Here is a 17,336-nt window from a genome sequence, read left to right as displayed (position 1 = left end):
ACATTATTTATCTTCTTCTGTTCAGGGGGGTTGCCCTCTCGCAAAGTGGCTTCATTAGCTTCTGCAATGGGATCTAAACGACAGGCTGTTAATGAACATGGCTGCAGTTAGGCAGGCTGGTTTGCGGGAGCCGTCCCCGTGTGCATGGCGCAACGTGCTTGTGCGTGTTTCCAGACTCCGGTGCTCCGTAGTAGCTGTGTTGGGTGGCAGCGTTCCCGCTTGGCAAGCTGACAAAGCAAGGCTACTGGTAGGAGGCCGTCGTGTCAGAAAACTTGGTTTTAGCCGCTTTCATGGCTGTTGTGCAACTGAGACCATGCCACTCTTAAGCCAAAGTGGTCAACTTAGTTTAGCAGAGGGCAGGACCTGAAATATCAAAGCACAGCACGTGACGGAGATGCCTTGGCTTTGCTGTGCGAGTCTGAGGCTCCCGCGCGGTCACAGTTGATGCGTGCGTGCAGATGCACTGGCAGTACATGTTTGCTGATAGCATGCCTGCGTTACCCTCAGCTCCAGCTGGTATTTTGCTTTCAGCAGAAACTAATCAGAATTTTATTTAAAAATCCTTTGTTCTACCCATTCCGCAGAGTTAAACATGCCCTGCTATTTGTGCTAATAAATGGTTACACAGGCCGGTACCCTTCCCACACTGCTCAGAAAATAGATCCTGTAGGATGAGTTGCATTTGGGAGTTTAAATTACTTCTATCTTGAGGACTATCCATGAAAAAGGCTCCTCAGTCTAGTTGATTCTGAAAGCCCAGGAGAAGCCTGTGCCCAAACAGCTGAGTGATTTGTGTCTCCCATGGAAGTGCTAGACGCCTTAACTTCATACTTGTCTCATCTAGTCCCAAGAAGCTGGGGATGCTTTATGAACCACTTCATACAGAACAGTACGTATTTTTTTTCTAGGGTGGCTAGTCGGTTGACTCCTTTTGAACAACCAGGTCACGTACTAAGCTCCTGGCCCCACTGGGAGCAAAGTGGGACATCTCTTGGAGAGCAGACGGAGGGGGAAGCAATACGCAAGTGAAGGACAAGGGCAGCTCCTTCCCGGCGAGAGGAGGGTAGAGCCGCGCGTGCGGCCGGGCCTCGGGTAGGTGCTGGCGCAGCAGCCTCTCTGCCTTTCCTCCCGGATCGCAGCCGTGCCGCAGCCCTGCGTCACTGCTGCCAGGTGGGCAGCCCCTGCACGGAGGCAGCTGGGGCAGCTGCGTGCGTCTCCGGAGACACGGGTTGGCTGCCTCTAGGCTGAGACGTGGGTTTTTTTCCTTCCCTCCTCCCCCCCCCATTAGTGAAAATACCAAAGCTGTGGCGAATGGGATGGCCGAAATACCAGACCACACATAGTTAAATAAATCCAAAGAACGGTGAAGGCAGAGCCTGGCCAAAATACTCTGCTATACTTCGAAAGGAAAGGAAAGCTTACAGTAGGAAGGAAACCACCTGGCCTCTCGCTGGGTTAGAACCAGATGGTTTTTAACTCAAGGTTTGGGGAGTAAAAGGGTGGCTCTTGCCACGCTCAAACAAGAGGGAAGGCAGTTTTGCGTAAGCAGAACGGTGAACCCTGCCGCTTAGCACAGAGGTGTGCGTGAACAGCTTACGAGATTAAAACTCGAGGGAGCAGCTGTTGAGGTACAGCAGTGCAAAGCCGCGTGTATTCGCCCCTGCGGCTGCCGGAGGAGGCGTAAAGCTGAGAGGGAAGAAGGGGAGCTGCTCGGTGGAGCGGTGACGCTTGCCTCGCACTGGCCAGCGATGGGAGCGGAGGGGCAGGGCAGCCGGCTGCAAACTGCTCTTGGAGGGCTTTTAGGACAGACAAGGCATCATTCAATGAAGCTCCTTCTCTTTTGGGACCTCCATACGGGGGATTAAATTATGGGGCCGTATCTGCTTTCACTTGCAGCAGGGGGAAAGTATGTTTCCTGAGTGATGCACAGAGGCAATGTGAAGAACAGATTGTAGCAAACAAATCTGATAGTTTTCTCTGGTATTGTTTTTATCTTGCTGAGCAAGACTAGTGCAGAGCTTGTGGTATGTAGTGGTTCAGTTTAAGTAAGGCATTTGATGTGGTGCCGTATAGAAACCCTCAAAATACCCCAAACCCAACACTCAATAAAACAAATTAACATCTGACCCTAAGTAGTCACCTTGACCAATTCCTCTTTCGCATAAGGAACACCTTTTGTGTTCTGCAGTCGTTGGTATCTGGCCTTTTCTGTGTAACGAATTTAAGGAGACGGAGCCTTTTCCCATTGTATTTCTCAGCCAAGATGAAATCAAAAGGCCAAAGAATCCATATTAGGTGAGATCGAGACTGGCAAATGTCCAGAAAGGATGCGCAGGCTTTGTTACCCTCAGTGAGACGATAAAGGCATATATCCAAAGTAGGAATGGTAACTTGAAGAAGCTTATAAGGGGAGATGGCTGTTTGGAAAGCTTTGAGTTAAAATAGAGAGGAAAAAAAAAATCCACTGGGTAAATACAGACTGAATAAGAGATTGTGGTGCAACATCATTGTATCAGAAATAAGCTAGTGCTTTCCTCACATAGGTTTTAAAGAAGAATCAAAGGCAAAAATGAAAGGCTGTAATGCCGCTTTGCAGAGGAGAGATTTTCACGTTCAGTTCTGATCCTGCCATTATCGAGGGACACTGGCATGACAGAGGGGCCTCAGCAGTGTGCAATTAGAGCGGCAGTGGGATGGGAAGATGTGACGGTTGAGCAGATGAGGCTGGAGATCAGCATTTGTATGATCTTGGAAATGGAGATTAAATTGGGGTTGCTGCGAAGATGCTTTCCTGTGAATGAGATTCTTCAAGAAAAAGGCTTATTCACATTATTTGCATACAGTGAAACAGGAATCTGAAGTGGCAGTTGAGGAAATCAGATTAGACAATAGAGGGAAAATATCTTTTTTTGGAGTGTTTGGGCCGTGGAGCAGAGTGAAGAGGCGGCGTTGGAGGTATTCAGGAGGTTGCAGAAGGTTTGTGCTAACTCGCTTGCACGTGCCAGAGATCCTTTGCGTGACCTTAACAGTAAAGCAGAGAAGCCTCTCTCTTTCGGAGGTGCTCAGCAGCTCTCTGACTAATTTTAGCAGGAACTCTGAGTGCTGGCGGAGGGAGGATTTACTCGGAGGGTTTTAAAGTTCCCCGCTCCCCTCGGCCCCTCCAGGTAGTGCCCCTGGGCGCGTGGAAGGCCGGGACCCAGTGTGTTAAGTGCAATAGAAAGAACACGTTGATTAGTAAAAGTAGGCAGTTCATCCCAAAGGTGCTTTGGCCCTTGTGCCGGATAATTTCCTGGGTCTGCCTGAATTAATTTACTGGCTCCATAGATGGGCTCCTCATCTCGGTGTTTCTGGGAGAATAGCTGGTAGGTAACATCGGTGGCAGCTCCGTGTCCTAGCATCCGGATATGTCGAGCCTCCTGGCATCTCTGCAGCAGAACCGAAGCCCAGCTCTCTTAAAAACCATAAAAGGGACTGCTAGGAGCCACGGGGATGAGGCTTCTTTTAAGAAATGCAGTGGCTGATTATTAATTTCCTTAAATAAGTTGTACTGTAAATCCCTCATGTGTGAGGAGTAGCGGGGCATGGGAAGTTAGCAGAGCCTGAAATGTGCTGCTTTTTTTATTCTTGCCTGAAAGATGTGCAAAAATCCAGTAACCTCCAAATGTCCCGCTTGTATTTGTTTCTTAGTTTGCAGAGTGCCTTTCACCATAGCAACTAGGGTTTGATTTCTACAAGCGCATGAATTTTCATAGAGCTGGGAGGGGGACCCGAAACCCTGAGCTAAAGAGGAGGTTTGCGGTGTGGTTTTCGCGTGTGAAGGAGGGAACCCCATAGGGAGGGGACCTCGGCTGAACGGGGGCCTGCAGCTGGCCCCACAGAGTTTTATCTGGAAGAAGTCAGGCCTGCCAGATGAATTTAAACTGCAGCTGAGCGTCTCCCTCCCCGCTGCCTTTAGCTGCTGCATCGCTCCCTGGCAGCCGAGGTGGCTGTACTCCAGCTTTATGGGGAACTGAGACTTCACGTGGCAGCAGTTGCAGGAGAAGGATCGGCTGCTTCCATGTTCGCAGAGTTTAGCTGGAAACGTCTTACCGTTCCCACTCGTGGAGGTCAGCAAGGGTGGAGCAGACTCCTCTCAGTTTTGGAGGTGAAATCCTGGGGGGAAGAGCAGGAAAACTGCAGGCATGTTAATAGGAAGGAACAGAGCTCCGAATGATCCTGATAAGTCAGGCCAGAACAAATGGGATGCTGTGCCTAAGGACAGGTACAGGCGGGAGCAGTGGCCTCCGTGCAGGACTGGGAAGAGCTGCCGACATCTCAGTCCCACGGGAGGGGCTGTGAGGTTATGGGGGACTGCTGCCAGGCGCAAGCTGGCTGAGTCAGTCTTCTGCAGAAAGAGAAGGAGGCAAAGGGCTGTAAAATAATCCTCTGACTATGTCTAGCCTCCCGCTGAAGTACTTTGTCCAGTTTTGGGCCGTGTGGAACGGATGCAGAGAACCCAGAAGGCAACAATGAGGTGAGGGCTAGAAAATGTGATCTCTGAGCTGAGACTAAAAGACTTAGTGCTGTTCTGAGCTAAAGAGAAGGAGGAGGGGAGGAGGAGAGCAACACATAGGAAAAGCTCATGGAGCATGTGAAAGCTTTTGCCAGTAGCAGGTGAATACTCTGTCCTCCGTGCCCTGATGACAGGGTAAGAAATAATGGGATTAAATTGTAGCAAGAGGTGTTAGGAAAATCTTCATAATGGAAAGGATAATGAAGCACTGGAGTAATTGCCTTGAGGGGCAGGATAAATGAGGGACTCTGCTGTTGGAGGGAGGTAGGAGAAGGAGAGATGCTCGTCCAGGATCTGCTAGCCATGACAGAAATGGAGCTGATCCACTTCTGCCTTGGGGAGGGAGAGGATGGTGGAGCAGATGACCTCTCTCGGTCCTTTCTTCAGCTGGTCGCTTTATGGTTACTGCGTGAAATATATGCAAAACACCCAACATGAGGTGGCATTTGCTTGTGTACCGAAAGCTTCTTGGTATTTACGTGGCATTTACTTTGTCTCAGTAAAATAAAAATATAAAAAAGAAACCTCCAACCGTACATGCCTAAGATCTTTCTCCCTGAACTCTGTGCATGCTTCTTGCTCTTGCAGTAATGAAACCTTTTCAGATGGAAATGGTTATATTGTTATCGCCTTCCAAGGGAAGACATAGATGATTTAATCAAGCGGGTTTTTCTTCTGTGTCACAAAAGCTATACCACTGACTTGCATCCTGTGTTGGGCTTGCGCTACCCCAAGGTGCTCAGTGGTTTGTAGTTTCAGATCTCCTTGGTTTGTTGCAAAGCTGGTGGATAGTTGGCTCAAGCTAGTTGGCTCAAGAAGCAATAAGCTGAATGTCAATGATAAAGGAGTTAATGCTTTGCTTATATACAGATCGGCTCCCAAAAGACAGGCCACTGGGATTGTTATGACCAGCTTTTTTGCCTCCTGAAGTCCATAGGCTTTCTCCTACATAAGGGAAATGAGGTAGGATGGCCTCTGCTGTCACCTTTTAAAACCTGCACAAGGTTGAAAGAAAACGAGAGGGGAAGGGCTGCTCCTCGTGCTCGTGATAACAGCTCAAAGGACACCTGCCTTCTCCCTCTGCCCTTCCTAGTCAGCCCTTCCGCCCTGGCCTGGCGGCGCGGCATCTTAATCCTGGAGCACCTGTGCCTGGGCAGCATTCCTTTAAAAAGCCGTTCAGAGGGGAGTCGCTTGCTAACGCTGCCAGGAGGTGGGGAGCTCTGTGAAGAGCCGCCGCTCTGCATGGGCGCCCGTCTACCTGCTTTTTCGGCAGCTCTTGTGCCTTGTCGCTGGCAAGCTTCCAAACGCAATTAAACCTCTGACAGATATGCATTGGCGTAGCGGTGTCCAGAGTGAATAATAACAGGAATCAGATATTCTCTTTTGGCACCGAACTGCTTCAGAAAACATATTTTGAAAGTGAAAATAGAACAAAAAATCTATTAATTGAACAAACTTCCCAGATCTTGACATCCTGCCCAGTTGTAGTTCACCTTCTGTGAACCGACAGAAGATTTGGTTTTGGATATGTCTGTTATGGGTTGGGGGAGCTTTGGTTTAGGTCACAGGTGGAAAGAGGTGATGCCTTCCTCAGGATGAGGAAGAGTGAGCTGGGCCAACACGTGCTGCCGATTCTGAACAGGGGCCGCTTCTGCTGTGTGTGCCGTGGAGGTAAGAGCCTTTAGCGGACAGCTGGGGTGGACCCCAGAGGGGCTTTGCTAGCTGCGCCAGCATGAAGCCACAGCCCAGGCGGGCAGGCCCTTGAGATGCCTGTTTTCCTTTGCTGGCTCGTGCTCAAGAGAAAACCCGCTGAGGAGCGACGGAGGTGCTGCTCAGAACTGAGATGCCCTGATGGGCTGTGTGGGAGATCGCAGGAATGAGGTCAGTTAGGACTGAGGCACGTTAAACAGGTAAGTGAGATCCCAGAAGCAGGACTGGAGGCTGCGGTTGGTGTAGCAAAGGAGCTCAGTCAGGCGAGCCGCAGTGGAGAGCGTTTGCTGGTTTGACGGACTCTTCCTAGCTGGTGTTTCTAAATGTCCCTTTCATATTTATAAATCCCTTTTTTTTTAAACACATCAGTGCTTTTTTGCCATTAGTAATTTTTGATCCGTCGGGTCTTTTTCCTTGATGCTGGCATCGGCTCAGTAATGCAGCGGTTTGCTGGAGAGTTGGTGCCTTCGCCGCGGTAGCTGGTAGTGCATAGGTGGTGCAGCTGGGCCGTAGCCTGGCCATTTGGAAGAGCGCTTGCTCCTCGCTCTTCTGCGGTTTTCCGTTCCAAGCTGTGACTGCATTATGCAAGTGTGAATTCAAACGTATCAACCCTTATGAGATGGAAAAGAATAGCCTGATCTTTATTTGGGCGAGTCGCAGCCTATGGTGTGATGCCATCTGGGTCCTTCCCCTCACTTTTAGTGTAAGATAGTGTAAGAGGGGAGGGCGGGCGGTCATGCTCTGCTGCGAGTGCCGTGGGCAATACCCACGGGATGATGGGGAGAGTCTGAAAACAAACATGTTCCGCTGCTCCGTGCTCGGGCACGTCGTAGGAAACGCCGCTTAATTCTTCTCCACGCTTGTCAGTGGATGCCTGGGATTTTGTTTGTTGGTTTGTCCCCTTCTGTGATGGGGAAGAGAGCGCTGTCGCATGCTGATTTCCTAAGGAAAGCAACCGTCCTGCTTTCCAAGATCATCCCTTCATTCGCTGCTGCTCCCGATCAGGACGTGCCGGGGGTAGCGGCCGCCGCTGGGCGAGCTGGTGCCTGTTGTCTCTGTGTGCAGAACAGATGAAGCTGTAAAGCCCGCGGCTCCTCGGAAGCTCGGGTTTAATCTCCCGGTTTGAGCTGCCTCCGCGTTGTTTTCTGCTGCTGGCCTCCGATTCCCAGCGCTGTCTTGCACAGCCACAGAGCCGTCGGGCCGGCTGCGTTCTGCCTTTTAAAAGCAGTCCTTCTGCACGTGGGTCTCGGGAAGGGATCTTTTAGCGGATAGACAGCTACGAACTGGGCAGAACGGAGCGGGGAGGATTGTGGGCGTCCCGTCGTCGGCGTGGACTGCGTGCTGTGAATGACAACTAGCTCATCCGCAGCCGTAGGCTCCCGGGCTTGCGTTTGCTCCTCTTCGTGCATCTCGGGAGCTCCTAATTTTTGTGCTCGTCCCGGATTTGGGAAGTGGGAACCCCCCTCAGTGCTCCGCAGAGGGCGGCCGGGTTTCCTAAGCTGATTGGTCACAGGCTAATGGTGCTATATGTCTCTGCCCACCCGCGGCGCTGATTCACCGGGGACAGTTTTGCGCTGTTAATCTGTAATACCCCTGCCCCGAGGCAGCGCTTTACGTGGCTGGAGCTCACAACAAAGCGAGCTCCCTGCGGACCGGCGGGGTGCGTGTGTCTGTGTCTGCGTGTGTGTGTGCGCGCGCGTTTTATCCTGTGATAACGCTGCTCTTTGGCGGTAGGTTTTCAATCGCAAGGCAATGCAGCGCGGCGTTGTTCCCTCTGCATTTCTGAGCGCCGAGGCTCTCGGCAGAGCTGCTTGGACTTGTTATTAATTCAGAATAGGTCCTTTTTGGCTGACTCCTGTAGACAGCGTAAGGCTTTAAAACTGATCAATAATCCTGACTGCAGCAGCAAAATCCAGGCCAGTCAGTGTGAGTGCAAACCAGAGATTACGTGAAGGAAGTTTTAAATGCCTCTTGCTCCCTTCCCTTGTCTGGACTTATTTTGTCCCCCCGCTGCCCAGTGCCTTTTCAGGCGAATCCGTTAATATTTCTCATGCTGGTTGAGCCCGTGACAGGTGATTTAAAAGTACCGGTTTGTGTTGGCATCTCCGCTCTTCATAAATGGAGCTGAAATGCGTTACTGCTGTCCTTCCGTGGATTAGCACCGTGATTTATTACTGCTGTTTCCAGGTTTGAAAACAAAGGTGCCGTCTCATTCCGGCAGGAAGCAAGCGCCTGAGGATGGCTGCTTGACAAATACCTGTGCTCAGGAACGGAAAATCGTGCAGATGCTTCCTTTAACTGATTCATCAGGGAATCTTCCTCCTTTACATTTATTTCTACAGCGTTTCAGTAGAAATCTGCTTTACAAGCTTAGGCAAAAGAAAAAAAAAATGCAGAGAAGAGCCACCCTAGTTTTGATCTCTTGCTCTGACTTTGATAAGGAAGTTGTTGTGGTTTGGGGGCTGAAGTTTATACTAGTGTTTTTGGCTTACGTTTGCTAAGAGTAAGTGATTTAATGTGCGATTCTTCCTCTTCCAAAACAAATACTCAGTCTCTGTCTTCTTTTAAGAAAATTATTGTTGGCACCTCAGGGAAGCCCTGCTGTGTAATTTGTGTGTAATAGATGGGAAGGGACCTCAGGAAAAGAAAAGTTTCAAACATCCGAACGGGTTTGTCTTAAAGGAGAGAAATGGGGATGTTAAAAATGACAGATGTTGTGCTGCTGGCTTTTCTTGGCTCAGAATAAATGACTTCTGGGTAGAAATCCGGAGGAGCTTTCTTGCAGGGAGCTCTTGCAGGACCGCGCGCCTTTCACAGCCACCTGCTCGCCTGTGCCATCGGAGCCGGCCTCCCGGAAGGCGTAGGAAGAAGGGGGAGCGCTCGCACTCGAGGACCTATGGTAATTTGCTGGCTGACACGTGAAATGTAGGTTATCCACAGACCTGTGTGCTCCTTCCAGGCCTCCTTGCTGAGCGGCTCCTGGGCCTCGGGGTGCGTCTTGGGCGGCGCGGCGCATCTCTGGCGCGATCACTCAGAGGCGTGGGGACTAGGGTTAAAAGTTAACGATGTGCTTTCCTTACTCGGCTCTAATTTAATTTGGAGAAGGCAGCGGGAAGGCAGAGGGCACTTAGTCCGGTAAGTGCTCTTCCCTTGATGGGAGCTAGGAGCTTGTGTGGTACGCAGGGTGTTGACTTTCTGAATTGCCCTTTGCTTCTACCGAGTTCACTTTCATTTATAATATTAGAAAAATCCCAACCACCAAGCTCTTATTTATTCTTTAGGCAGCGAGGACATAAATCCTTCAGTGTGTTTGGATTTATAGAATTACCGTGCTTTTGCTGAGCCGTACGTCCCACTCCAATCAAATGACACGGCTTTTAGTAACCGCGCGGATGACTGGGTTTCTCCTCCCCCCTGCCCTTTCCTGCTAATGCTGCCTATCGATTTGTGCCTCCTGGTGCTCCAGGCAGCCTTTCTGGGAGAGGTGGACCGAGACACCGTCAGGAAGGAGAGGACAGGGACTGGCCGGGCTTTAGGGTTACCAGAATCCGCGCACGAAGCGTAACAGCCGCCAGGTCTCTTCTTTCCTGGCCCAGAGCAAAGAATGAGAGAGCACTTTTGTAGGAAGCGTTTTGTCGGCGATGCTAGAGGCCATCCTCTAAAGCCAGAGGGTTTCTTCAGCGGCTGGAGAGGGAAGGGGAGATATTTATATCTTTCTCAGCTCTGCTTGGCTTCTCCCCAAGGTAAATAAAAGTGAAAGTCAAAAGCAGAGGCTTGGCTTTCTGAAATCTGTTTCCAAGCCCCCGGGGGCTTAAATGTAGTACACCTTCTTTGATGGGAAAGTCAGCTCCTGATATTTTGGAGGTCTCGGAGGACGATGTTTGAGGGGCCTCTTTCCCGATTGCTTGAGGCAGGTCTCGGGCTTTACAATGTCTTGACTGTGATCACTACACGTGGTGTCTGGTGGCTTTTGTCGCCGGAAGCCTGAGGGAGCAAGGAAGCATCAGTGAAAAGTTGGCTTGAAACGAAAGTAGTAAAAATGGCTGTGGTTGTCCTTTAAATCTTGTAGCGTGTTTACTTTCAGAAAGTACAGCTACATTACCAAAAATCAATAGTTCTAGCAGTGTTCTCCCTGGGAAACACACACACTCGGACACACGAGAGGTGGTAGGTCTTAAAAAAGCCAAGGGAATACAAAATGCTTCAGTACAAGGGTTTCGCTTTACTCTTAGCGGTGTACAAATGGAGGGCCTTGACCTGGGCCGTATCTTCTGGGACTTTCCGATCGTCTTCCTGGTCCGATGTGGCTGGGACTGTGTGAAGCAAGAGGGGCTGAGGGGGAGAGCTGGTCTCATTAACTAATCTCATTAACTGCTACTTACTGCTCTGAAGTTTGGGGGGTTTTATAAGAAAAATAGGTTGTGGTGTGCGGAGGCGCTATGAACAGGTATCTGAAAGACTCTCCCCTTGGGCCGCTCTGGGTAAAGGTGCAACTCCAGGGCTGCTGGTGGGACTGGCACATCCCAGTGTTTCGCTCTTTTTCTGCGTTTTTGCAAAGCTTGTGGACCTCTGTCTCTACAGAAATAAATACATCTTATCCTCCCTCTCCCTCCTTTAAAGACTCCTTTTAAAATGCTAGGATTTCCATACTTAGCAGTGCAGCTACCCGTCTCCGTTAGGAACGGAGGGAACCTATTTCCGTTTTTTCTCAGGGGAGAGTGGTCTGCGAGGGAAACACACGTAAATACATATGACCATTTTGACAGAGCTGGGCTGTTAAAGTGTTAAAGGCTGGGGTGTGGGGGACCCGCTGACACTGAACTTTGCAGGAAGCCTCGAAGAGCTGGAGGTCCAGCCATCTCGGCGAAATCATCCTCCTTTCTCAGCTAAGCCAAAACAAAAAGAGAAAGGAGACCAGCTTCCTTCCCACCATTCCTTATTAATGAGACATTTTATCCTAAGTCCTCTAATGTGAACTACGTAGGCTTTTGGAGGCATAATTAATCTTTAATTGTATAAATCTTTAATTGTATAAAATGGAGTTTGCATGGCTGGAGTCATTTCTCTTCTCTCCTCTCCTTGCTTCCTTTCCCTGCTTGAGATACCCTCCTAGAAGAGCTTCTTTTTGACAGCCTGCTCCTCCCCGCCTCAGCGCCAGGGTTGCATCGTGGTTAAATTCCTGCGGCCCCCGAAACGCGCTCAGCCCCTTTCCGGGCTGCGGGTGCCGCTGCAAAGGGCCCCTCGCTGGGCCAGGGACCCGCACGAGTCCCCCGGCGGCCGCTGGCTCCTGCCAAGTGCCGCTTAGGACTGGCAGTAACTTGCAGCTTAACAGGAGCACGGGGATCCGTGGGGAGCTGCTCAGGGCTCCGTGCAGCCTACGTGGGCTGTGCTGAGCCTTCAAGGGCCGGGCGTCACGGGAAAGGCCGGCGAAGGGGGGGGGCTGCAGGTGAGCGGCAGCCGCAGCCGGCCATCTCGGCGGAGCAACGCCGGTGGCAGAGGCGTTCCCGCTGACCAGGACCCTCGCTGCAGCAGCAGCAGCTGGGGGCCGGGGGCCTGGGCCGCCCCGGGGAGGAGGAGGAGGAGGAAGAGGCGCTCCCTGGCAGATGGGCTCCCCGCAGCACGTCTGGCTGCAGCCGCAGCCGTTTCCAACCTCGGGAAGGGGTTTGAAGTGGCCGAGGGCTAGCTCCGAGCGCAGAACTGCCCCTTCTCTTTGGAGATGCCGTTCCGAATCTGTCCCGTGTTGACAAGAAATCGCCGGTCTCAGCCAAGCGCTGAGGGGACGGCTGTCCAGGCGAGCCGGCAGCCTGGAGCAGACCGGACTCGTCGCGGCACCTGGCGCCTGGGCTGGGGCCAGAGCACGCGGCGAGGCTGCCTGGCTGCAGCCCGCGTACCCTGCCCTGAGGGTGAGCGGGAGCCTCCTGCCCCAAGGCAGGGACCTGGCACCTTTCCTCTGCGGAGGAGCGACGGCGAAACCAGGATTTGTCCTGAAAGAAACCCTAGCTCCCTTCCCTTGCAAAAGGGGGTATTTGCAAAGTCGAATACCCTTGGGAGAGCCAACAAAAGAGTGGAAATGCCTAAATTGATGCCAGCCTGAACCAAATGCCTTTTTGGAGGAGGTGAAATGCCGCCTTTCAGATGCTAACTAAGTATTTGGGGTTTAGATGATGAGGTGTATGGAGAAATCGATGCACTGTTGGCTCTAGGCGGGCAGGTTTTAATTAACGTATCGGCTTTTGCTGGCCATTAGCATGTTCTGTAATGGCAGGAAGGGCTGTGCGACTGTCTTGAACTGATGCCTGCAGGGACAGATAGAAAATCCAATGGGAGGCGGATGGAACAGGCTTTTCGAAGGTCTCCGCGGTGGGGCCGTGGTACTGCTCAGGCCCTCGGTGACCCGCAGCACGAGCGTTACACGGAGGTTTGAAATTAGTGTCTGCGTTGCAAAGCTTTCCAAAGGCACAGCTCGTGTTCCACAGTAGAGCAATTCCCTGCGTCTTAGTGGAAAGTTAGGAGCACTTTGCACTTTGACACGATGCCTTTCCAAGCAATATTGCTGAATTTCCCTATAAGAAATTCTGATGTCATTCTTTGGTCTGCTTCGTATGTTGAATTAATCGGCAGAGCCCCACCCTCCGGGTCCGAGTTTTGGCTTGCTTTCAGTAATTTGCACTTAGGTCTTTGCTGAACAAGGCAGGATTTGCTGAACAAAGCAGGGTCAGCGCTAGGACGAGGGCTTTGCCTCTAGCCTGCTAGTTTGAGTTGGAACCACTGCAAGTGGTTGTCTCCTATGGCCTAGATTGGTAAAAACGTCCTGGCCTCAATCCTTTCTCCGCTGGAGGCTGCAGACCTGGACGTGTCAGAGAGCCACCCTGGGATGGTGCTCTTCGGGGCAAGCGAGTAGACTAACAAAGCTCGCTCAATGAGAAAAGGTCATAAAACAAGGTAGGAAAGGTTTGGGTGGCTGCTGCTGTAAATAAAAAGGTATGTGTTTCATGCGCTGTTTACTCGGAGCTTGCTTTGAAGGCTAAACGCAGTCTCGGGGGGGAAAAGTCTTTCTTAAGAATAGTTTCATTAAAGGCAAAACAAGCCTATGAGGCTTTTTGCAAGGCTGATGCTTGCAAGAGATCCATGAACCAGCTGCGGGTTGTGTTTCTCGAGGTGTTCCTGAAACATTTTCTCTCCTCTCTTTCAGCTCTTTGAGAACTTCTATTTTGGAGAGGTGCAGCTGGATTCGGTCCGTCTTTCTCAGAGGTTCTCCTCAGATGCGTCCGGTTACTACGCGACGTCTGGGCAGCTAACCTTTTCCTGAAGTGGGAATGCGGCTGCCTCAGCGGATCCGATCTGTGCACAGAGGCACAGCGATTCATCAGTAAAATGCATTTTTATAGGACAGGAGTTTTGGCCAGGAACCCAAGAGCTCCAAACGAGGATGCCTCGTTACTCTTCAAAAGCGCACTGCGGCCAGGAACAGGCTTTGCCCTTTCTCCGTGGTGTTTCCCTGCAGTTCTTCCTACATACGTTGCCCGCCTTGCGCTCGGAGAGAACTGGGGCCCTTCCTCCTCCTCTCCTCATTGATAACAGATATTTCAAGGGCCTATTTTTTCTTCAGAGTAAACGACTAGAAAAACTGGTGCACGCGGCTTTGGGGGCATCACCAATGTTTGAACGTGGCTTTATTTCGGAAGGGGAAGTTTATTCTTAAAATAAGTATTTAAAATCCAGGAGAGCTCCCCGGAGCATGATTTAACAATATTGAGGTCAGGCATCGCTTGGATCTCCAGCAGTGTGCCTGTGTGATGTTGATCTCCAAATAAATTAATTCCCTTCAAAAGCGAAGTGTTTATCTCCTGTTGCATTGATAGTTGCTGTAATTAAACTTCCAGCACATAACTATGTTAATAAGAAAGCATTTATGGTAAGAGCTGTTTCCAGTGACTGTTTCAGAGTGTGTCAGAAAACAGATATGCCTTGTAGGTGGCTTCTCCATTAAAAATGAGCAAAGCTCTTTGATACTATTGTAAATGCTTCAGAGGTCTAAACAAAACCGGTCTTTTTCTTGTACATCTCCAAGTTCAGTAACAATAGCAACACAAGCTTTCAACCCATCTGGGGATGAACGCTTTGAAAAATGGAAGATCCTGGTGTTTAGTTCTGTCTTTAAAACAGCGGCGGTGGCGGCGGAGGCTGCTGCACGCTCCCAGTTGCTGCCATTAACGTGGAATTATGCTGTCATCGATGCGGAGAGCCTGTGAGCTGGGAACGGGGCTGTTTAAACAGCACCCGGTTTTGCTAGTGATTATTTTTAAGACGTTCCCATGCTGTTTGCTCCCTCCCTAAATGAGCTGATTGTGTGACTGTGCTCTGACTGGAGGCACAAGCCACTGGCAGTGGTGGTATGGGAGACGGTCGGATTTGGGGTGGTTTGACCTTTTCCCCAACTGCGAGTGGTCGTGCTTCCAAGACAGACTTGCCCGTCTCGGTTTGCAGGTCTCCTGGGAAATATCTGTGGCTTTGACGACCGCCCTTCACGCTGGAGCCTGCGTTTGTACCCGGTTACAAGGGTTGGGATTTCTGTCTCTTTTTTTTCCCTTGCAGCCGAACATCTCTGTGCTCTTAGCTCCCAGCAGGAAGAGCCGTGTTCAAAGCTGGCTAACGGCTCGCGTAGTCAGCTAGCAGAGCGCAGGCATGCTCGCGAGGAGCCCAATCCAGGGAGGTGCCGAGAGCACTTAACACCGGCTGATGTCATCTTCCAGCGAGTCTGAAGAGGTACTTGGCAAATCTCGTCAGCCGCCCAAAAGAACGGAGCTGGGAGCTGCTGGCGCAGCAGCCAGCAGGGCTTTTGGCCGTGGGAAGAGAAGATGCACCTCCGGGAGCTTCCTGGCGGGCTGCGCTTTTAGCGACTAACCAAGAAGCTGCTTATTCCCTTAGCCGCGCTCCTCAGGCTACGTGCTACCAAACTGACGGGACGCGCGGTCCTAGCTGCGTGCCGCTTTTCCTGCATAGGGCGTTGAGTGCCGTTCCTGTCGCAGCCCGTTTTGTCTGTTGTTGCCCAGTACCGATGATTCTGTTCTCTGGTGGTTTTGCTTCGCTGATGTTGACTCTTAGCGCGACTGGCTTTGCTCGCGTGGGACTAGGTCGTCCCGTCTCGCTGACGGGAAGGGTCGTTCCCTCTGCCACGAAACCGGGAGCTCTGTGGTCTCCCGGTGGGGTGCCGGTGCGAGCGTGGAGGCGTGAGGTGCTTTCTGCCTCTTGGAGTCACGCGAGTAGTTTTGACCTTGGAAGTAGCATTTATTTAACTGTGGAGGCAAACGTAGGGATTTTCTACAGAGAACAGCAGTTCTACAACACTCTTCCACTTCCCAGGCCCAATGCTAATTTTAAAATGTTTTAATTATGACTATTTCTGTACCCACTTGTGACCGCTTGGAAGTTGGTTGAATTTTGGTGGTAAGCAGCTTATCTAGCTGCTCTAGTCTGGCATGACTAAATTCATTCCACATCTCAGGCGCCTGGTAGAATTAAGGGTTCTCGTCTGTTCCTCATTCACTGAGTCCTAGTTTAGGCTTTGATCCAGCGAACAGTTATGCGTGTACTTAAATTTGCACGTCACTTAATCCCATTGTATAACATTAAGCACGCACATAAGTGTCGTGGAATTGCAGCTCTGCTTTGCCAGTGGCGCCTTTTAAATGAAAGCGCTATTACATAAATGAGAGTGGCAGAATGGGGTGTTGCATCTCCTTAGCGTTGCACAACGGGACTACTCGCATAAATAAAACACACCTATTACCGCTCCGAGGGCCTGAGCCCGAAGAAGGCACTCTGCGCCGGGTTTGGCAAGCGTTTTCCCATCTCGATCGCTTATAAGCGTAATTGGAACACTTTCATTTCCTATTAATTGTGGCAAAGCAGCATTTTGCACACAGGTGAGTTGAAATCCCTTTAAACCGGGCAGCGTGTGTTGCGTTTTTTCCAAGGCGTGACCCACCGTTTTAAGCAAAAAGTTGAAAATAATGCCGTTTTCTTAAATCCGGCGCCTGGAAGCCGGTGTGCTTCCTACTGCACGAGCCCCGCTTGGCATCAGCGTTGCTGCTGCTAAGAGAGGGCTGGTTCTGCTTCGGAGACCGCAGCGGGACCCGTCACGGCCTGTAGCTGGGGCTTTGCTTTTAAGAAAATCCAGCGCTGGTCTTTTCTCAGCCATAGCCACAGCTGTATCAAACGCTCTTACAGGAGGAATAAAAGCCGAGTGTCTCATAAGCTCGGCCTTTCTCCAAAGGCCGGCGGGTCCGGCAGCTGCGCGCGGCTCTGTGCCGCCGCTGCTCCTCCGCAGCTGCAAGCAGGGCGCGTTGTCACCCTCTTTCCTCGCCAAGCCCCGGCGGGTGGAGAAGCCCCTGCAAGGGGCTCTGTGCAACCAGATGCTGCCCCCACCCCCCCGGAGCCACAGCGGCCTCGGAAAAGTAGCTTTGCTGGCCTTCTCGCCCCTTCCCCCAAACTCGTCTTCTGCTTTCTTGCAAGGCCGAGGGAGGGAGGGATCTCTCCTCCGGGCTCCCCTTTGCCAGGAGAGGTCTGTGTTCCCGCGACGGACCTGAGCATCAGCAGCAGGGAGGAAACGCTGCAGGATGGGTTGGAAGGAAATCACACCGTCCTGCTGCATCGTTGCCTCCTCTGGCCTCCGGGTTCAGACGGAGAGAGGGAAAAACGGGAGGAGGCCAGAAGATGGTAAAGGGAGCGTCTGAGGTGGCAGGGACGAAGGGGGGCCTGGCTCCCCCTTGCATTGGAGCACCTGGGGGAGAGGCCAGGGACTTTCCCCGTTGGGGGGGGGGAGCAGAGGCATCTTCGTCCTTCCCCTGCGGAGCCTGTCCTCTGCCGCTGCCCGCTCTGGGGGCCGAGCCCGGCTCCCCGCGGTTCGTGCCTGCTCCGGGGATGCCGTTCCGCTCCTGGGGGGCTGCGCGCGGAGCAGCCGCCTCCGCCTGCCTCCCCTCGGCGCTGCCCGCTATGTCGCGACACCCACCCCTATGTCGCGACACGCCCCCCCCCCGCGTGTCGCGACCCCTCCCCCCCGCGGCGGGCGCGC

General features: G+C 51.8%; 1 protein-coding gene across 2 annotated transcripts in view; it reads left to right on the top strand.

Moving 5' to 3' along the window:
* ASCC1 (activating signal cointegrator 1 complex subunit 1) overlaps nt 1–14,284 on the top strand; it is a 39,275-nt gene extending 24,991 nt beyond the window's left edge. For both annotated transcript variants that reach the window (XM_026073426.1, XM_026073425.1), the window contains exon 10: nt 13,455–14,284. In XM_026073426.1, the coding sequence (XP_025929211.1) occupies nt 13,455–13,571 (117 nt within the window). In that variant the 3' untranslated portion in view covers nt 13,572–14,284. The remainder of the gene's footprint in view (nt 1–13,454) is intronic.
* The last annotated feature ends 3,052 nt before the right edge of the window (nt 14,285–17,336 follow it).

The sequence above is a fragment of the Apteryx rowi genome, unplaced genomic scaffold (genome assembly GCF_003343035.1).
Source record: "Apteryx rowi isolate R43461 unplaced genomic scaffold, aptRow1 scaffold_369, whole genome shotgun sequence".
NCBI lineage: Eukaryota > Metazoa > Chordata > Aves > Apterygiformes > Apterygidae > Apteryx > Apteryx rowi.
Note: the sequence above shows the minus strand (reverse complement) of the source record. Positions and strands in the feature narration are given on the sequence as shown.